The sequence below is a fragment of the Sardina pilchardus genome, chromosome 4 (genome assembly GCF_963854185.1).
Source record: "Sardina pilchardus chromosome 4, fSarPil1.1, whole genome shotgun sequence".
Classification (NCBI taxonomy): domain Eukaryota; kingdom Metazoa; phylum Chordata; class Actinopteri; order Clupeiformes; family Clupeidae; genus Sardina; species Sardina pilchardus.
In genome coordinates, this window is record NC_084997.1 from 7,753,111 (window position 1) to 7,773,775 (window position 20,665).

Here is a 20,665-nt window from a genome sequence, read left to right on the forward strand (position 1 = left end):
AAACGTTTAGTTTAACACAGCAATAAAGTAGACCTACATTATTTCAGGACCATATCCCACCACAGATTTGGTCCCCTCCAATGTTTACATAATGACTATGGCCTTGCATTATTTACAGTGCCAATTTCTCAACATCTAGCCATCTGAAACAGAAACCTGACAATATCCTACTTTGCTTTGTATTTTCCTGTTTACATTGTATTGTATGTTGTGTGTGGTGTCTTAAGCTGCTGGGACCTATCTATCTATCTATCTATCTATCTATCTATCTACTGCACTTTTGACCAAATATAAATGAGAATTGATTAGAATGTATATCAAGACATTATAGGAACAGTATAGGGACAGGTATTGGATAGACGGTGTGGTCTAATATCAGTTCTGGCCATTGTAGCCATTAAACAGACCAAATGTATGTCTTATACATGTGCCTGATCGGAGGACCACTTAAAACGGCAGTGCAATTAGATGACATGGCACAATTGGCAAGAAGATGCCAAATGTTTACAGTAATATTCTGGAATGTCTTCACAAGATAATGCTACCTAGCCTTTGACTGTTGACCACACACCCGTAACCTTTAGTTTAGTGCACTGTTAGGCCATTCTATCAATTTTGTGTCACCACTACTGGAAATATGAAACAAATAAGAAATTCTAGAAGATACAAGTAAAGCAATATGTGCAATCAACCTAACTGAAGAGCTTTTGATCTAACCAGAGAGAAGTCATTTGAATGTGATGAATGTGTGTGTACATTTTTGTAGTCAGGCTTCAGAATGAAACGCATGCTTAGTGCATGCCGGTATTTGTTTGTAAGTATGAAAGTTGAGGAAGAGTTTATTAAATCAAGGAACACATAGGCCTAGTTCAGGAAAAAAAACAATAAGATCTTTAGAAGTTTCTCTTTTAATTGGAATCATTTCTGTTCTGAAAAGTGCAAAGGCAAAAATTATTTTACACTCAGGAGACATACATGTTTTCTATCATTCCAACGAAATCCTCTCTTAAACATTTGCTGACTGTGTACTGAAGCTCCTGTGCTCTTAGTGGCCTGGTGTGGACACTGGACACACGTCGGGTGACTACATGAGACACTCCAGAGCAACCCCAGTCTTGGTGACCACCCACAGTCGGCCCAGGTCGTAGCTGACGTGTCTAGCTGGTAGGCACACGTCAATGTGGGTCCAGCTGGTTCCTCGAGGCCTCTGGATGGAAATGCCATCTCTACAACACAGAGGAGATTCTGAGCTGTCTGCTGATACTTGGTTTGGTTTTCAACCATTACGTCTGTTACATTATTAGTATTGTTGTCATTATCATTAACAGAGAGCTGGCAGTGATATTACCTGCGGAAGATTTGACCTTCGTTGTTCACCCCATATACAGAGCCATCTGTAGCCACCTCCACCATAGATAAAGATCCTTTCACCTTACGCATGATCTTCATGCCCTGACAGGTGAATGGATCCACCTTCTGCATACATTCACACAAATACATACAGCACACACACATATTACACACCCATGCATAAACATGCAAAGACTCAAACTTATTATGCACTATCAATGAAGTTGATAAATGCTAAAAAAAAATGGATCTGGCTCTCTTTGTACATAAGTTGTGTTCCAACTAGCACTACACATTACTTGTATTAGTTTTCAACTCTATAAGCCTTACCTCAAAGAATAATACTTCATCTTGGTGGTTAGTTAGCCAGCAAGCATTACGGCCACAGCTGCTGTATTTAAGGTCAACTGAGGTTGCAGTCCAAACTGTGGACACAGAATTTCCTGGTGTCTTGAAGGCCACAGCAGAGGAACGGTTCACACAGAGGTTGGCTGTTGGAGAAACTTGTTGTTTGGAAACTTGGTGTTGGAAAGTTCCAGTCGCAGTCACAAACTGGTCCCCTCCCGCATCCACCTGCTTCATCAGGTTTACTAGTGACAGGAAACAATTATGGGAAAGTTAGATGAAAATCATGTTCTTGGTCTCTGGTAATTCTCTGCACTGCCTTCTTACCTGCTGTCCGTGTCCATTTTCCTGCCACAACCTTGTTGATGAAGCCCTGGCGATCAACTCCCCAAATCCCTGCTGGTCCTACGCTAACATGCTTCATATAGCTATTTTGGGTGATCCAGTTGGAGCCAATCAGGTGGAAGACTCGCCGGGTGCGGTCCACAGCTACCACCTGACCTGCTCCTGCATCAATCTGCTGCACGTTCCTCAACTTGATCTCCTTGCAGTCGTGTACTAAGAGCAGGAAATTAATCAGCTCGTAATCCCTTCATACGTTAAAAGTAATATTGTTGAAAGAGTCTCTATACATTTCATGTCACATCTTACACATTATTGCAGGACACCTACCTGACTGGCTAGCAGCCACACTGATGGTCAGCAGACCTAGCAGTGCTGAACTGAGTTTAATCTTCATGTCTTCTAGTTTGACTGTTGACCTGGGACACGACCATGGGCACAAGTGGAGCTTCTCAGCTTATATACTCTAGAGCATCACACCCTGTTAGGTTAAGGGAAGAAAGAGGATTTCTCCATTGTAGGAAAAAACGTCCTTTCTTGTGGTTGATGCAGCAATCACTCTGTATTTCATTTGAGAAACAGTAACGACTCGTGGAACACTCTATTGTAAGAACAACAGGAGGCAATTTCTCCAGTGAGCAAGAAAAGGATGTTTCTTGGAGCAGTCAGTAAGTATCACTTACCCAATAATATTATAGCAAAACTGTTGCAAAAAAGTCAGTGTCAACCCTGGAGTTGGTGAAATCTTCTAGTTGCTCAACATAGCAGTACTGAACATACAACTCATATCAGATGTTCTTTTTACGAATATTTGCGTATACATTTCAAAAGTTATTTCACATACTGTATATTTGACACTTACAATATTATTTTCTGTATGCCCCTTTCTGTTTTGTTCTGTATACAGGCCCATACACAACAAAATATATTTGAATTGCATTTTCTGTATATATTTAAACATATGTAAATATTCAAAATTGGTCCAAGAATATATTTTTGACACTTAAAAATATATTTCAATAGTTACATTTCTGTCTATATGAGGAGCTCCCTATAGAGTCACAGTATATTTATACTTCACTCTGCTCTTGTAAATAGCAAATTTGGTTTTATCCCCCTGGACACAATGAACATGCTTTCGCTGTGGAGGTGCAGGGTTACAGTAGCAACAGGCAAAAACTATATCCAAAGAACTATATCTACTGGCAAGGTGTAATTATTGCGAGACGTGTTGGGCGCGTTCTTGAAGTTGCAAGGTTTTAGCGACTCGCTACATCCATGCTGTATAGCTATGTTAGGTGACCAATTTACCTACTGTATTCCAAGTTCATTCACCATCAAATTGGCTTTGTGCAGGTGAAAATCTTGTATAGTGTACCTTTAATAAAATCCATGGGACTAATGATAGCTAGTACGCCTTGATTGGTAGCACTTGTCCCAATCTCACCCTGCCCTTACTTGACCTTTGAACGCTGATTATAAACATGGAAAGTCTTCCTGTCCACATTTTCCCCTATTAATTACAGCCGTGTAATAAATAGCACATTTATGATTATGCTGAGTGTGCCATTCATTGAATTCAGAGACACATTTGGGGACATCTGTAGAAAGTCAGTTGTCTGTTCCAGTATTTTGCAGTAATATTTATTCCAAGTTTATTTTTTTATTATGCTATTGTTGAAGAAAAGGAGGATGTTTCTTTAACACAAAAAAAGGATTTTTCCTGGTAAAACGTGTGTGGATATTATTGGTAACTTATTATGGGGCACCATAATAATAATAAAAAACCCTCAATAATGATTTTTAAAAACTGGCATCGGATAAGAGTGTGCGGCCTCCTCTCCTTCATCCTCATCAACTTATTATGGGGCACCTTTGTAATTTGGTCCTACACCCAAAACTATTTGCTTAGGTTTGGAAAATAAGCATTAGAGAAGCCAAGGGTGTCTATAACACACACACACACACACACACACACACACACACACACACACACACACACACACACACACACACACACACACACACACACACACACACACACACACACACCATTTGCATTAGCATTAGCAAGATAACTCAAAAAGTTATGGATGGATTCGATTACATTTTCAGGAAAGGAAGAAACAATATCATTTTTTGGAGTGATCTGGATCACCGTCTGGATCCAGGAGGTTTTTTTCTTGTGTTGTTTGGACAAACTTATGTTTTTTGTTTAGTACACACGAATAACTTTATGTTGTCTAGAGTGAGCATTGTCTGTTTTGCACAGCAGTTGAATTCCTGTTTAAATCAGACACACCTACAGTAATGTAATGAACAGTTTGCTGATTGTACTGAAGCTCCTGGAAAGTATAGAGACTGCTGTGAACATGTCGGGTGACTACATGAGACACTCCAGAGCAACCCCAGTCTTGGTGACCACCCACAGTCGGCCCAGGTCGTAGCTGACGTGTCTAGCTGGTAGGCACACGTCAATGTGGGTCCAGCTGGTTCCTTGAGGCCTCTGGATGGAAATGCCATCTCTACAACACAGAGGAGATTCTGAGCTGTCTGCGGATACTTGGTTTGGTTTTCAACCATTACGTTTGTTACATTATTAGTATTGTTGTCATTATCATTAACAGAGAGCTGGGAGTGATGTTACCTGCGGAAGATTTGACCTTCGTTGTTCACCCCATATACAGAGCCATCTGTAGCCACCTCCACCATAGATAAAGATCCTTTCACCTTACGCAGGACATTACTGCCCTGACAGGTGAATGGATCCACCTTCTGCATACATTCATACAAATACATACAGCACACACACACACATACACACCCATGTATAAGCATTTGAAGACTCAAACTTATTATGCACTATAAATGAAGTTGATAAATGCTAAAAATGGATCTTGCTCTCTGTACATAAGTTGTGTTCCAACCAGGGATGGAAATTAGCCACCCGCCACCCGCCAAATGCGTGTAGTTTTGCGCGCTGGCGGGTGAAATATGTCAACCCACCCGCCACTGTGGCGGGTAAGCAACTTCTACTACAAGTTGTTTATTTCATCAGAATATTACAGTAGCAGTCGCCGCAGAGGTAAGAACACACGCCTTGTATCAATTATCCTCAACATCGATGGACATGACGATCACAACAAACATTCTGGAACGGAGCGCCCCGACATTATGCCTTGCATCCCCCGCTAATGTAATAAAGCCATATTTAACGCACGCCGCACGGCCTACTCAATATTCCTTCGCCTCATACCAAGGCTCCATACATAGTTATTCCTTACTTTTCTACATATGCATTTCAACATTTCATTTCATTTTATCTCCTGTATGCGTGTAGGCTACTGTATGTAATGTCTGTGTTCAAGCGCAAACTCCGTTCTCATTGTTCTTACTGGCGGGAATGCGCCTGCTTGTATGAAAGACGCAGTGCGTCTTTGATAATTAATGTTGGCTCTCATCATTGCGACAGGCTAGCCTACTCTTCCAGTTAACGTGGCAGCTAGATAGCCTACAACCATTGACTATATACAACGAGGCTACCGGTTAATACGTTTAGGTAGGAAATACATACAGTATATAACAGATATACCAAACTCCGAGTTATGATACGTAAGTTAAGCACCCAGCCAATTAAACATGACCAAGGAAAAAGTGAACAGGACAACTCACAATGCCATAGGCTACCACGGTAACCTACCTAAATCATAGAAGTTAACATTGCAAGACGCTTGTCTTTTCTATGACGCCAGAAATATTTTCCTTACCTTCTTAGTGTTTTTTGAACATTCACGTTATTTAATGAAAACATGTATCCTTGATTTTCCTAAAACCTAATGAAACCTCATTATGTTCACGTACTTCTTAAAGTGACAGGCACTCAATTAGACCTACACACCACCCCTGTAATATCATTAAAGACAAGTGTAATCAATATGAAGTATTCAAATTACTGAATATTTTGAGTAATTATGCATATATGCTATAAATTGATAACAACATATATAAAGTGTATTAATTAAAATATGAAATAGAAACAAGACGAGCCATTTTCTGAGCAGGGTTGAGCAGAGACTAGGATTGCCACTGCTCTGAATGATCTGTATCCAGGCAATAAGGTTTTGCCTATATTTTTGTAATGTAGCCTAATAGACATAGTCACACTTTTTAAAAACTATTTCAGCTTGTGTAGGCCTATCAGTGCTTTCTTATTGAACACGATACCGCGATAATACCGAAAACCATGATCATTTTGGTCACTATAACCGTGAGGTTAAATTTTCATACCGTTACATACTTGGCAGTATAATGTATGGAACGGTTGAATATATATTGGCTGGTAAAAATGTTGAGTGGCTGGTAGATTATAAAATCTACCTGCCACAGTGGCAGGTGGACAAAAAAGTTAATTTCCATCCCTGGTTCCAACTAGCACTACACATTACTTGTATTAGTTTGCAACTCTGTAAGCCTTGTACCTTAGAGAGAAAGACTTGATCTTGGTGGTTAACTCCCCAGCAAGCATTAGGGCCACAGCTGCTGTATTTAAGGAATTTTGCCATCCAAAATGTGGACACAGCATTTCCTGGTGTCTTGAAGGCCACAGCAGAGGAACGGTTCACACAGAGGTTGGCTGTTTTAGCAACTGGTAGTTTGGAAATTTTCCAAGTTCCAGACGCAGTCACAAACTGGTCCCCTCCCGCGTCCACCTGCTGCATCCGGTTTACTAGTGACAGGAAGCAATTATGGGAAAGTTAGGTGAAAATCATGTGTTTGGTCTCTGGTAATTCTCTGCACTGCCTTCTTACCTGCTGTCCGTGTCCATTTTCCTGCCACAACCTTGTTGATGAAGCCCTGGCGATCAACTCCCCAAATCCCTGCTGGTCCTACGCTAACATACTTCATATAGCTATTTTGGGTGATCCAGTTGGAGCCAATCAGGTGGAAGACTCGCCGGGTGCGGTCCACAGCTACCACCTGACCTGCTCCTGCATCAATCTGCTGCACGTTCCTCAACTTGATCTCCTTGCAGTCGTGTACTAGGAGCAGGAAATTAATCAGCTCGTAATCCCTTCATACGTTAAAAGTAATATTGTTGAAAGAGTCTCTATACATTTCATGTCACATTTTACCAAAGATCCTTCATTACGCTTTAACCTTCTCTGATTTTACCCATTTCTTGCAGGACACCTACCTGACTGGCTAGCAGCCACACTGATGGTCAGCAGACCTAGCAGTGCTGAACTGAGTTTAATCTTCATGTCTTCTAGTTTGACTGTTGACCTGGGACACAACCATGGGCACAAGTGGAGCTTCTCAGCTTATATACTCGAAAGCATCACACCCTGTTAGGTTAAGGGAAGAAAGAGGATTTCTCCATTGTAGGAAAAAAACGTCCTTTCTTGTGGTTTATGCAGCAATCACTCTGTGTTTCATTTGAGAAACAGTAACGACTCGTGGAACACACTATTGTAAGAACAACAGGAGGCAATTTCTCCAGTGAGCAAGAAAAGGATGTTTGGAGCAGTCAGTAAGTATCACTTACCCAATAATATTATAGCAAAACTGTAGCAAAAAAGTCAGCGTCAATCCTGGAGTTGGTGAAATCTTCTAGTTGCTCAACATAGCAGTAGGCTACTGAACATACAACTCCATCATATCAGATGTTCTAATACCAAACAGATAACATGCGTCTTTTCTGACTATTCCTATTTCTCATGCAGGGTCTCTTAAATACACTCAAAGAGCCCTATTTTAACATCTTTGCCATTTAAAAGGTTCACTACAGATAGGTATTTTTGGCAACTGACCCATGCACAAACGATTTATTTGAAATATATTTGAAATATATATGCAAATATTCATAAATATCATATATATATACATATATATATGAAATATATATATCAAATTGGCTTCGTAAAGGTGAAAATCTTGTATAGTGTACCTTTAATAAAATCTAACGATAGCTATAGTATGTCTTGAAGGCACTAGTCCCAATCTAACCCTGCCCTTACTTGACCTTTGAACGCTGATTATAAACATGGAAAGTCTTCCTGTCCACATTTTCTCCTATTAATTACAGCCGTGTCATAAATAGCACGTTTATGATTATGCTGAGTGTGCCATTCATTAAATTCAGAGACACATTTGGGCACATCTGTAGTTACAAAGTGAATTGCTTGTTCCAGTATTTTGCAGTAATATTTATTCCAAGTATATTTTTTATTATGCTATTGTTGAAGAAAAGGAGGATGTTTCTTTAACGCAAAGAAGGATGTTTCCTGGTAAAAGGTGTGCGGATATTATTGGTAACTGATTATGGGGCACCAATAATAATAAAAACCCTCAATAATAATAATAAAAAACCTGGCTTCGGATAAGAGTGTGCGGTCTCCTCTCCTTCATCCTCATCAACTCATCAACTTATTATGGGGCACCTTTGTAATTTGGTACTACACCCAAAACTATTTTCTTAGGCTTGGAAAATAAGCATTAGAGTAGCCAATGGTGTCTATAAAACACACACACACACACACACACACACACACACCATTAGCATCAGCAAGATAACTCAAAAAGTTATGGATGGTTTCGATTAAATTTTCAGGAAAGGTCTGAAATGACCAAAGGAAGAAACAATTCAATTTTGGGAGTGATCCGGATCACCGTCTGGATCCCGGAGGCGCTTGGCATAGGTCTGCGCTCTCAGAGTACTTTTCTAGTTTTAAATGCTAACGCTTATTATTATTATTATTATTATTATTATTATTACCTCCGCCAAGGAGGTTATGTTTTCATCGGGGACCGGTGTATGTTTGTTTGTCTGTCTGTCTGTTTGTCTGTTTGTTGGCAAGATAACTCAAAAAGTAATGGATGGATTTCGATGAAATTTTCAGGGAAGGTCAGACATGACCCAAGGAAGAAACGATTAAATGGAAGTGAACCGTAACACCGTCAGGATTCCGGAGCCGTTTATGTGTTTCGCTTAGTGGTGTAATGGCATGGTATGGCCGTGGTGGCGATCTGAATAGTTTAGGTTAAAATGGAAGAACAATACAGGCGGAGGTCTGCGCTCTGCTTTTCTAGTTGTTATTGTCGCATGCATTTTGGACAAATGTGTCTGATAAGAGTTATGACCATAATAACAATACATTACATTTGAACAAATTGTTATATTATGTCATTTGTCATTCATTTGACTCAGATGGAATAGACACATTTGGACACATCTTCATGTGAAGTTTGATGTGTCCGTTCTTTGTTCTGTTTTCTTTTTTCTTTTTGCAATGAAACATGTTCCAGGTTTTTTCCTTGTGAAATATTGTTTGGACAAACTTATGCTTTTTGTTTAGTACACACGGATAACTTTATGTTGTCTCTGGCAATGCTAGAGTGAGCATTGTCTGTTTCGCACAGTAACTGAATTCCTGTTTAAATCAGAGACACACCTACAGTAATGTAATGAACAGTCTGTATTGAGAATTTTGTGCAAAGAAAAAAGGAACAACAAAAAAAGAATTCTGCACACAGAAGACACATTTCTATTTTCTGTCAATCCCCCCCCCCCCCCCCCCCCCCCCAAAAAAAAAAAAAATCACATAAATGTTTGCTGATTGTACTGAAGCTCCTGGAAAATATAGAGACTAGAACACGTCGGGTGACTACATGAGACACTCCAGAGCAACCCCAGTCTTGGTGACCACCCACAGTCGGCCCAGGTCGTAGCTGACGTGTCTAGCTGGTAGGCACACGTCAATGTGGGTCCAGCTGGTTCCTTTAGGCCTCTGGATGGAAATGCCATCTCTACAACACAGAGGAGATTCTGAGCTGTCTGCTGATACTTGGTTTGATTTTCAACCATTACGTCTGTTACATTATTAGTATTGTTGTCATTATCATTAACAGAGAGTGATATTACCTGCGGAAGATTTGACCTTTGTTGTTCACCCCATATACAGAGCCATCTGTAGCCACCTCCACCATAGATAAAGATCCTTTCACCTTACGCAGGACATTACTGCCCTGACAGGTGAATGGATCCACCTTCTGCATACATTCACACAAATACATACAGCACACACACACACATACACACCCATGCTTAAGCATTTGAAGACTCAAACTTTTTATGCACTACAAATGAAGTTGATAAATGCTAAAAATGGATCTTGCTCTCTTTGTACATAAGTTGTGTTCCAGCTAGCACTACACATTACTTGTATTAGTGTGCAACTCTGTAAGCCTTGTACCTTAGAGAGAAAGACTTGATCTTGGTGGTTAACTCCCCAGCAAGCATTAGGGCCACAGCTACAGTATTTAAGGAATTTTGCCATCCAAAATGTGGACACAGCATTTCCCGGTGTCTTGAAGGCCACAGCAGAGGAACGTTTCACACAGATGTTGGCTGTTTTAGAAACTTGCTGATTGGAAACTTTCCAAGTTCCAGTCGTGGTCACAAACTGGTCCCCTCCTGCGTCCACCTGTTGCACCAGGTTTACTAGTGACAGGAAACAATTATGGGAAAGTTAGGTGAAAATCATGTTCTTGGTCTCTAGTAATAGTTCTCTGCACTGCCTTCTTACAATTTGTCCTTGTCCATTTTCCTGCCACAACCTTGTTGACGAAGCCTACGGTATCAACTCCCCAAATCCCTGCTGGTCCTACGCTAACATGCTGCATACGGCTATTTTGGGTGATCCAGTTGGAGCCAATCAGGTGGAAGACTCGCCGGGTGCGGTCCACAGCTACCACCTGACCTGCTCCTGCATCAATCTGCTGCACGTTCCTCAACTTGATCTCCTTGCAGTCGTGTACTAGGAGCAGGAAAGGAATCAGTAATCACTTCATAAGTTAACAGCAATGCAGAAAGTGGTCTCTATACTTTCCTTGCATGTCACATCTTACACATTATTGCTGGACACCTACCTGACTGGCTAGCAGCCACACTGATGGTCAGCAGACCTAGCAGTGCTGAACTGAGTTTAATCTTCATGTCTTCAGTTTGACTGTTGACCTGGGACACAACCATGGGCACAAGGTGAGCTGCGAGGTTATATACTCTACAGCATCACACCCTGTTAGATGAGAGGGGGGGGGGAGGAGGATGTTTCTCCATTGTAGGAAAAACAGTCCTTTCTTATGGTTGATGCAGCAATCTGTATTTCATTTGAGAAACAGAAACGACTCGTGGAACACACTATTGTAAGAACAACAGGAGGCAATTTCTCCAGTGAGCAAAAAAAGGATGTTTCTTGGAGCAGTCAGTGACTTACCCAATAATATTATAGCAAAACTGTAGCAAAAAGGTCAGCGTCAATCCTGGAGTTGGTGAAATCCTCTAGTTGCTCAACATAGCAGTACTGAACAACTCCATCATGTCAGATATTCTTTTTACGAATATATACTGTATATATTTAAACATATGTAAATATTCAAAATTGGTCCAAGAATATATTTTTGATGGATAAAAATATATTTCTATAGTTACATTTCTGTCTGTATGGGGGGCTCCCTATAGAGTCACAATATATTTATATTTCACTCTCTCTTGTAAATAGAACATTTGTTTTTTATCCCCCTGGACACAATGAACATGCTTTCGCTGTGGAGGTGCAGGGTTAACAACAGGCAAAAACTATATCCAAAGAACTATATCTACTGGCAAGGTGTTTCACAATTATTGCGAGACGTGTTGGGTGCGTTCTTGAAGTTGCATTTATAGCAACTCGCTACGTCCATGCTGTGTAGCTATGTTAGGTGAACAATTTACCTCCAAGTTCATTTACCATCAAATTGGCTTTGTAAAGGTGACAACCTTGTATACCTTTAATAAAACCCCTGGGACAAATGATAGCTAAAGTATGTCTTGAATGCACTTGTCCCTGGGACAAATGATAGCTAAAGTATGTCTTGAATGCACTTGTCCCAATCTCACCCTGCCCTTACTTGACCTTTGACGTTGATTATAAACATGGAAGGTCTTCCTGTCCACATTTTCCCCTATTAATTACAGCAGTGTAAAAAATAGCATGTTTATGATTATGCTGAGTGTGCCATTCATTGAATTCAGAGACACATTTGGGCACATTTGTAGTTACAAAGTGAGTTGCCTGTTCCAGTATTTTGCAGTAATATTTATTTAAAGTTTATTTTTTATTATGCTATTGTTGAAGAAAAGGAGGATGTTTCTTTAACGCAAAAAAGAGGATTTTTCCTGCAGGTGTGTGGATATTATTGGTAACTTATTATGGTGCACCAATAATAAAAACCCTCAATAAAAAAAAAAAAACTGGCATCGGATAAGAGTGCGGCCTCCTCTCCTTCATCCACATCAACTTATTATGGGGCACCTTTGTAATTTGGTACTACACCATAAATTATTTGCTTATTGGACAATAAGCATTAGAGAAGCCAAGGGTGTCTTTAACACACACACACACACACACACACACACACACACACACACACACACACCATTAGATTTAGCCAGATAACTCAAAAAGTTATGGATGGATTCGATTACATTTTCAGGAAAGGTCTGAAATGACCAATGGAAGAAACAATTCAATTTCTGGGAGTGATCCGGATCACCGTCTGGATCCAGGAGGCGCTTGGCATAGGTCTGCACTCTCAGAGTGCTTTTCTAGTTTTAAATGCTAACGCTTATTGTTATTGTTGCATGCATTTTGGACAAATGTGTCTGATAGTTATGACCATAATAACAATACATTACATTTGAACAAATTGTTATATTATGTTGGATGTGCCATTCATTTGACTCAGATGGAATAGACACATTTATACACATCTTCATGTGAAGTTTGATGTGTCCGTTCTTTGTTCTGTTTTCTTTTTTTTTTTTTTGCAATGAAACATGTTCCAGGTTTTTTTCTTGTGAAATATATTGTTTGGACAAACTTATGTTTTTTTTTTAGTACACACGGATAACTTTATGTTGTCAGGCAATGCTAGAGTGAACATTGTCTGTTTTGCACAGCAATTGAATTCCTGTTTAAATCAGAGACACACCTACAGTAATGTAATGAACAGTCTGTATTGAGAATTTTGTGCAAAGAAAAAAGGAACAACGAAAAAAGGATTCTGCACACAGAAGACACATTTCTATTTTCTGTCAATCCAAACAATGTTTGCTGATTGTACTGAAGCTCCTGGAAAATATAGAGACTGCTGTGAACATGTCGGGTGACTACATGAGACACTCCAGAGCAACCCCAGTCTTGGTGACCACCCACAGTCGGCCCAGGTCGTAGCTGACGTGTCTAGCTGGTAGGCACACGTCAATGTGGGTCCAGCTGGTTCCTTGAGGCCTCTGGATGGAAATGCCATCTCTACAACACAGAGGAGATTCTGAGCTGTCTGCTGATACTTGGTTTGGTTTTCAACCATTACGTTTGTTACATTATTAGTATTGTTGTCATTATCATTAACAGAGAGCTGGCAGTGATATTACCTGCGGAAGATTTGACCTTCGTTGTTCACCCCATATACAGAGCCATCTGTAGCAACCTCCACCATAGATAAAGATCCTTTCACCTTACACAGGACACTACTTCCCTGACAGGTGAACGGATCCACCTTCTGCATACATTCATACAAATACATACAGCACACACACATACACACCCATGCATAAGCATTTAAAGCACTATATTGCCCATTATCAGCAACCATTCATCCAATGGTCCAAATGCACATTTTATTTATTAATGTGATATAATTTTAAAAGGCCAATTTAGAAAACATTGGAGAACCCTTTTGCAATTAAGCACATAATATAATCTGAAAACTGCTGATTCCCTGATTCAAATTTGCAATGGTCTCTTCATTTTGAATATGACCCACTAAATGTCACTCAGCAATGGATGACATCTGTATGGATGACACAGGATGTATGACATCAGATTCTTTTTCCAGAGCTGTGTATATAGTATATATAATGTTCAGCAAATCAACACATTTGTTATGATTACTGTAAAAAGGGGTGTGGCATCTTTAGATTCAGACGGCAGACACATTTGGGCATGTCCAGTTGCAGGTGAGGTGTATCTTCAACTGACGTTTTTTGTGTCTGGTCTTTTTTAAATTTATGCTTGACAGATTACATGCGATAACTGCTTCCACACAAGTACATGTAATGAGTTAAGCAAATGATTGCCAAGACATCTTGTGGGTTGGGGACTATTAAACGGAATACCCTTGCAACATGTTGCAAAATAAATGGATACCACCCCTTGATTGATACAGAACCCAACTGCTCAACATGGACTCATAACGTGTGTGAGTGTTGTAAAAAAATGGCACAGCCAGGAAAACAGCCTGTGAAAGTGTGTGTGTGTGTGTGTGTGTGTGTGTGTGTGTGTGTGTGTGTGTGTGTGTGTGTGTGTGTGTGTGTGTGTGTGTGTGTGTGTGTGTCTGTGTGTGTGTATGTGTGTGTGTGTGTGTGTGTGTGTGTGTGTGTGTCGGACTTGAAACATGTTTAACTCTAAATGAATAGGCTTTGATCTATACTAGAGAATTAATTAATAGTAATGTGTTAATAAGTGCCATAGGTAGCTTAGACTATTGTTCTCAAAGTGGGGACCGTGACCAATAGCCAAGGGGTCCGCAAAATAATTTAGTTGAAATTATAAAGTTGAGGTTTATCATTTTAAAAAGATTATGCCCTTCTCACCCATAAAACAAAACAAAATTGTGTCTATTTGGTCGTACCCACATCAACATTTAACTTCACTCAGGCCAAGAAGGACCATTCCTACTAAAGCTTAGCTTGGCTTACAGTATTTGTAAGCCAGCTGTCTGATGAATGTAGAAATGTTTGTCAAGGGACGCAAAATCCTAACATGACGAAAAACATGTTACACATCTGCCAAAAATCATGGGATAGTGGACCTGCCACAACTTCAGAGAATACAAATGCTTAACTGTTACAGTTATGAAGGGGGTCCTCGGAAAATGTTGTCCCCCAAAAGGGGTCCTTGGAACCAAAAACATTGAGAACCCCTGGCTTAGACTACATACCATGCCAGCATTATAACTAGATTTATGTAGAAGCAGATAACATTGTGAAACATGGCCAGCAACTCACATCAGAGAGTGGAGTAGCAACAGACCCCTCATCATCCTCTGTGGATTTGAGACAAGGTGAGCTTATTCAAAATGGAAATAAACCATGTTTAGTCATTTTGACTGAAAGGTTATCTTTGTGCGTTTTATTAGAGGCAACTGTCAACCATCAGGACTGCCAAGGCATAGGGCTCAGGTTTGTGTGCTACACCCCTGTTTGTGTGTGTGTGTGTGTGTGTTTGTGTGTGTGTGTGTGGCAGGGATGGAAATTAACTTTTTTGTCCACCTGCCACTGTGGCAGGTAGATTTTAAAATCTACCAGCCACTCAACATTTTTACCAGCCAATATATATTCAACCGTTCCATACATTATACTGCCAAGTAGAGATGTAACGGTATGCAAATTTAACCCCACGGTTATAGTGACCAAAATTATCACGGTTTTCTGTATTATCGCGATATTGTGTTCGATAAGAAAGCACTGAGGCCTACACAAGCTGAAATTGTTTTTAAAAAGTGTGACTGTGTCTATTACATTACAAAAATATAGGCAAAACCTTATTGCCTTAAGCTGGATACAGATCATTCAGAGCAGTGGCAATCCTAGTCTCTGCTCAACCCTGCTCAGAAAATGGCTTGTCTTGTTTCTATTTCATATTTGAATTCATACACTTTATTATTTTGTTAACAATTTATAGCATATGCATAATTACTCAAAATATTCAGTAATTTGAATACTTCATATTGATTACACTTGTCTTTAATGATATTACAGGGGTGGTGTGTACACTGTAAAAAAAATCCCCGTAAAATCACGGTATGCTACTGGCAGCTGTGGTTACCTGTAATCTACTGTTTTTTAACGGTAATTTTCCAACTACAGTATAATACTGTTTAATGTATCACAGTACACTGCAATATTTACACAGTAGTAGTACCGTAAAGTTACAGTACTCTACAAAATGTACACAGTACTAGTACTGTTAAAATAACACTACTCTACAGCATTTTCACAGTACTTGTATCGCTTAATTTTTATATACACTACTGATAATAAGAGCAGCCCAAACAAGATGTAATTTAAAAGCTTTTTTATTAAATACAGTAAACAATATTAACATTTTAATTCATACAACTCACTTTCAATTCATACAACATCTGCGCACCTATGATACATGAAAATGAACACCAGGCAGTGTAACTGGTGTGTGTGTGTGTGTGTGTGTGTGTGTGTGTGTGTGTGTGTGTGTGTGTGTGTGTGTGTGTGTGTGTGTGTGGACAGGATGAGAAAGCTTAGACACCCAAACCAGACTGGAGCCACTTGTGAATAACCTGTAACACAGATACATAGAATGTAGGGTTTTATTACAGCAGACAAAGGCATTTACAGTATGTATGTTGATATTTACCTTCACTACATCCTGAACTGGTAACACCAGTTACAGAAGCATATGGCTATTTTTTATTATTAATGTGTGGACCAAAAGTCAAATAAATTAAATGTAAAACTGTATAGCTTACTTTACTTGGGTGGCAGGACAGAATGAGAAAGTGTAGACACCCAAACCAGACTGGAGCCACTTGTGAATAACCTGTAACACAGATACATAAATGTACATTTCAGAGAGCTTTTGAGGTAGAAGGTGGGTTTTATTACAGCAGACAAAGGCATTTATGCATGTTGACATTAACCTTCACTACATCCTGAACTGGTAACACCAGCTACAGAGGCATATGGTTATTTTTTATTATTAATGTTTAGACCAAAAGTGAAATAAATCAAATGTAAAACTGTATAGCTTACTTTACTTGGGTGGCAGGACAGGGTGAGAAAGCGTAGACCCCCAAACCAGACTGGAGCCACTTGTGAATAACCTGCAACGCAGATACATAAATATACATTTCATTAGAGAGCTTAAATTTGAGGTAGAAGGTGGGTTTTATTACAGCAGACAAAGGCATTTATGCATGTTGACATTTACCTTCACTACATCCTGAACTGGTAACACCAGTTACAGAGGCATATGGTTATTTTTATTATTAATGTTTAGACCACCAGTTACAGAGGCATATGGTTATTTTTTATTATTAATGTTTAGACCAAAAGTCAAATAAATCAAATGTAAAACTGTATAGCTTACTTTACTTGGGTGGCAGGACAGGATGAGAAAGCGTAGACCCCCAAACCAGACTGGAGCCACTTGTGAATAACCTGTAACGCAGATACATAAATGTACATTTCATTAGAGAGCTTTTGAGGTAGTAGGTGGGTTTTATTACAGCAGACAAAGGCATTTATGCATGTTGACATTTACCTCCACTTCGTCCTGAACTAGTAACACCAGTTAGCCTACAGAGGCATATGGTTATTTTTATTTTTATTATTAATGTGTGGACCAAAAGACAAATAAATCAAATGTAAAACTGTATAGCTTACTTTACTTGGGTGGCAGGACAGGATGAGAAAGTGTAGACCCCCAAACCAGACTGGAGCCACTTGTGAATAACCTGTAATGCAGATACATAAATGTGCATTTCATTAGAGAGCTTTTGAGGTAGAAGGTGGGTTTTATTACAGCAGACAAAGGCATTTATGCATGTTGACATTTACCTCCACTTCGTCCTGAACTAACACCAGTTACAGAGGCATATGGTTATTTTTTATTTTTATTATTAATGTGTGGACCAAAAGACAAATAAATCTAATGTAAAACTGTAGCAGCTATAGCTTACTTGGGTGGCAGGACAGGATGAGAAAGCGTAGACCCCCAAACCAGACTGGAGCCACTTGTGAACCTAACGCAAATACATAATGTACATTTCATTAGAGAGCTTTTGAGGTAGAAGGTGGGTTTTATTACAGCAGAAAAAGGCATTTATGCATGTTGACATTTACCTCCACTTCGTCCTGAACTGGTAACTTTAACACTATCGTTAGTTAACAAGCTAACACTAGCTAACGCTAGCTAACAAGCTAACGCTAGCTAACAAGCTAACGCAAGCCAACTTTAACCAAATTAAACTTTGCTCATTTTAAACTCTGAGTTTAGCTTTAATTAAAAAGGTAACAAAGCCCAAGTTGGACAGGATTAAGCCCTGTTTAAAGTGAGCTAAATTAGCTTGCGCAAGCTAGACGTAGCAGCTAGCTGGCGTGTAAATATGAGCAATATCTGCCGGCCAGCAAATCTTCGGATAATATCAGCAAATGAAGCTAGATAAGTAGGTAACTTGTGTTATGTTAGTACGTTTTCACTGAATAGACTAGGTAACTGCATAAATAAAGCATATAGGAGCATACTTACAGTGAGCCTTCAGACGCCACTGTTTCGTCTTCCATTCAGCAGCACTTCAGCTAGAAAACTGAAGAAGCCGTGAGAAGAATTTCCAGAAGTCGAACGTTCCTCTTCTACGGCTGATGCTGCTTTCCTACAGTAGTTACTGTTTATGCTCAACAACACACAGTCTTACATTAATACAGTATTTCCACAGTAGTTGACTGTGTTGTGGAAAAACAGTAGCATGCTGTTGCAAAATTGCTGTTAATTAACAGCAATTTTTTACAGTGTAGGTCTAATTGAGTGCCTGTCACTTTAAGAAGTAGGCTACGTGAACATAATTAGGTTTCATTCGGTTTTAGGAAAATCATGCGTAGTTCAAGGATAGGCCTACATGTTTTCATTAAATAACGTGAATGTTCCAAAAAAAACTACTAGTTTGTGCCGTCCCAAATGTAGGGACGCATACTGAGGAGCAAGCTAACTGAGGCGCTACTGGAAAGAGCGGTACTATCCAGCGTGCGCCCTTGACTTTTGGACACGGACAAAATATTTATCCCTTTTACCCGCTTAGAAATGCACCACATTTTATCTCACCATACATGGTCGCGATTCTGGGAGCCAATCAGATTACAGAATTCTGGGAGCCAATCAGATTGCAGGATTCTCACAGCCAATCAGATCACAGGATTCTGGGAACAATCAGATTGCAGGATTCCAACAACCAATCAGATTGCTGGATTCCAACAGCCAATCAGATTGCAGGATTCTCACAACCAGTCAGATCGATCCTCTTTTGAGTTTTAAAGGTTGGGTACGGAATTAGCAAAACGGACGGCAGAGTTTGAACATATACAACCTCAAGTCCCGCCCTCCATGCACGAGCGACAATTCAAATGCGCAGCGCGAGAGCGAGCCAGGCTAAATGAAATGCCATCCTGGCGTCTACAGCACTATGAGCTCTAGTCTCCATACAATCACTCACATCAACTTCCCCAATTACATTCTTTAGGCTATTCACCTCCAAAGGGTTGTAGTACATATGGTTCAGTAGCCATAGGTGTGTATATTTGAACAGAATCTGGTTTGTTCTTACCAGGGCGATTATCTCCTGAAATATCCGAGTTTAGTGCTGCCCCGTTGGTTCGCCTATTCCATCGTAGCTCCAAGCTGTTAAGTTTCGATTTCATGTTTACAGCACTCTTCGTGTCATGGTAAAATGTAATTTTTGCTACATAGCTTATTTATTGCGTGGGTGATTGAGTTTCCGTAGGTATCCGCTGCCTTAGTTAGTTTGTATAGAAATGAAGTGACACAACAAGAGGGGAACATGGACGTGCAGCAGCAGGCAGTTGGTTTCGTTTCAGCACTGACTCGCGGTCACCAGCTTTCGAAAGGGTCGCGCGCGGTGGGGAGGGGGAGTAGGAAGAGGAGTAAGACGTTAGATTGACGATCGAGCTGTGAAATGATGGTATGGGGTGAGGAATTCTATTGGCTGGAGTTTTTCGAGCCCTGCCCGTTCCGCAGATGATTGACGTGTTTAATTTCCATTTCAGTGCTTCCAACTTAGTGGCTATAAGTGGGTTAGGAATAGGATTTCAAGTGATTTTGCAAAAATGGCCAAAAAAGCTCATTCCATACCCTACCTTTAATGGAATAAATATTCAGAGGTTGCGACTGGAATGTGGTGTATTCACGAGTAACTAAAGTGGGAGAATCTTAGAGTTTAGTGGGGGTGTGTCACACCTGAATTGGGGACTTCCCCGTTTGAAGTGGGGGCTTTGGGAGAGCTCCCAGGAGAATGTTTTGATGTCACTCAACATAGTGATGCTCTCACTTCGGAAGTGGGGAGTTTAGAAGTGGGAACCATCCCACTTCCCAGCTGCATGAATGCACTATATGGCCAACAGTGTATGTGACACTGTCATGTGGAATATTCTGGATAATCTAAGAGCGCTAAGTCTCCTCCAGTCATGGGACCAGCGGTTGCATGACCTCTTAATCTGTGTCCTTGTGATCAGCATCAGCCCCACACAGAGTGGTATGCAGATTTCATGAAAGACTAAAACTGTATTCTGTATTGTCACAAGAGTCCTCATTGTTCATGATCAAGATGCTTTACTTTGGTACTAATTTATTGTGCATATTATGGACCATGCAAATAGCAATCAATACAAATGTGAACAGGATGTTATGGAATTATGGACTTATGGGGGGGAAACAGTCCGATTTTATGAACTGAAATCTAAGTTGTCTAAAATACGCCC

At 40.0% G+C, this 20,665-nt stretch overlaps 3 protein-coding genes and 2 long non-coding RNA genes across 5 annotated transcripts; 1 reads left to right on the forward strand and 4 right to left on the reverse strand.

The window, feature by feature from the left end:
* Positions 1–890: 890 nt before the first annotated feature.
* LOC134078206 (fish-egg lectin-like) lies at positions 891–2,528 on the reverse strand. The gene is made up of 5 exons (XM_062533956.1): positions 2,368–2,528; positions 2,023–2,253; positions 1,681–1,940; positions 1,349–1,476; positions 891–1,226 (listed from the first exon to the last, which is right to left on the reverse strand). Exons 1-5 carry the CDS (start codon positions 2,432–2,434, stop codon positions 1,085–1,087), a joined length of 828 nt encoding a protein of 275 aa, XP_062389940.1. The 5' UTR covers positions 2,435–2,528; the 3' UTR covers positions 891–1,084.
* A 1,822-nt stretch (positions 2,529–4,350) lies between these two features.
* On the reverse strand, positions 4,351–7,373 carry LOC134078207 (fish-egg lectin-like). The gene is made up of 5 exons (XM_062533957.1): positions 7,232–7,373; positions 6,846–7,076; positions 6,516–6,763; positions 4,685–4,812; positions 4,351–4,562 (listed from the first exon to the last, which is right to left on the reverse strand). The coding sequence occupies exons 1-5, from the start codon at positions 7,296–7,298 to the stop codon at positions 4,421–4,423; spliced, it is 816 nt and encodes a 271-aa protein (XP_062389941.1). The 5' UTR covers positions 7,299–7,373; the 3' UTR covers positions 4,351–4,420.
* A 157-nt stretch (positions 7,374–7,530) lies between these two features.
* On the forward strand, positions 7,531–9,560 carry LOC134078209 (uncharacterized). Its single transcript, XR_009938828.1, has 3 exons — positions 7,531–7,567; positions 8,648–8,735; positions 8,937–9,560. It is a non-coding gene; the product is annotated as an uncharacterized LOC134078209 (long non-coding RNA).
* Positions 9,561–9,610: 50 nt separating this feature from the next.
* Positions 9,611–11,107, reverse strand: LOC134078205 (fish-egg lectin-like). Its single transcript, XM_062533954.1, has 5 exons — positions 10,966–11,107; positions 10,623–10,853; positions 10,290–10,537; positions 9,959–10,086; positions 9,611–9,843 (listed from the first exon to the last, which is right to left on the reverse strand). Exons 1-5 carry the CDS (start codon positions 11,066–11,068, stop codon positions 9,702–9,704), a joined length of 852 nt encoding a protein of 283 aa, XP_062389938.1. The 5' UTR covers positions 11,069–11,107; the 3' UTR covers positions 9,611–9,701.
* Positions 11,108–13,074: 1,967 nt separating this feature from the next.
* LOC134077750 (uncharacterized) lies at positions 13,075–13,632 on the reverse strand. Its single transcript, XR_009938749.1, has 2 exons — positions 13,511–13,632; positions 13,075–13,388 (listed from the first exon to the last, which is right to left on the reverse strand). It is a non-coding gene; the product is annotated as an uncharacterized LOC134077750 (long non-coding RNA).
* Between the last annotated feature and the right edge of the window lie 7,033 nt (positions 13,633–20,665).

Excerpts from the sequence above, each read along its gene's own strand:
- LOC134078206 (XM_062533956.1), bottom strand. The coding sequence starts at position 2,434 with ATGAAGATTAAACTCAGTTCAGCACTGCTAGGTCTGCTGACCATCAGT. Across the intron at positions 2,254-2,367 it reads TGTGGCTGCTAGCCAGTCAG|TACACGACTGCAAGGAGATC; the intron begins GTAGGTGTCCTG and ends TCCTGCTCTTAG. Across the intron at positions 1,477-1,680 it reads ATGAAGTATTATTCTTTGAG|AAGGTGGATCCATTCACCTG; the intron begins GTAAGGCTTATA and ends GAATGTATGCAG.
- LOC134078207 (XM_062533957.1), bottom strand. The coding sequence starts at position 7,298 with ATGAAGATTAAACTCAGTTCAGCACTGCTAGGTCTGCTGACCATCAGT. Across the intron at positions 6,764-6,845 it reads AAAATGGACACGGACAGCAG|TAAACCGGATGCAGCAGGTG; the intron begins GTAAGAAGGCAG and ends TCCTGTCACTAG. Across the intron at positions 4,813-6,515 it reads ATCAAGTCTTTCTCTCTAAG|AAGGTGGATCCATTCACCTG; the intron begins GTACAAGGCTTA and ends GAATGTATGCAG.
- LOC134078205 (XM_062533954.1), bottom strand. The coding sequence starts at position 11,068 with ATGGTTGTGTCCCAGGTCAACAGTCAAACTGAAGACATGAAGATTAAA. Across the intron at positions 10,538-10,622 it reads AAAATGGACAAGGACAAATT|TAAACCTGGTGCAACAGGTG; the intron begins GTAAGAAGGCAG and ends TCCTGTCACTAG. Across the intron at positions 9,844-9,958 it reads AAAGGTCAAATCTTCCGCAG|AGATGGCATTTCCATCCAGA; the intron begins GTAATATCACTC and ends TCTGTGTTGTAG.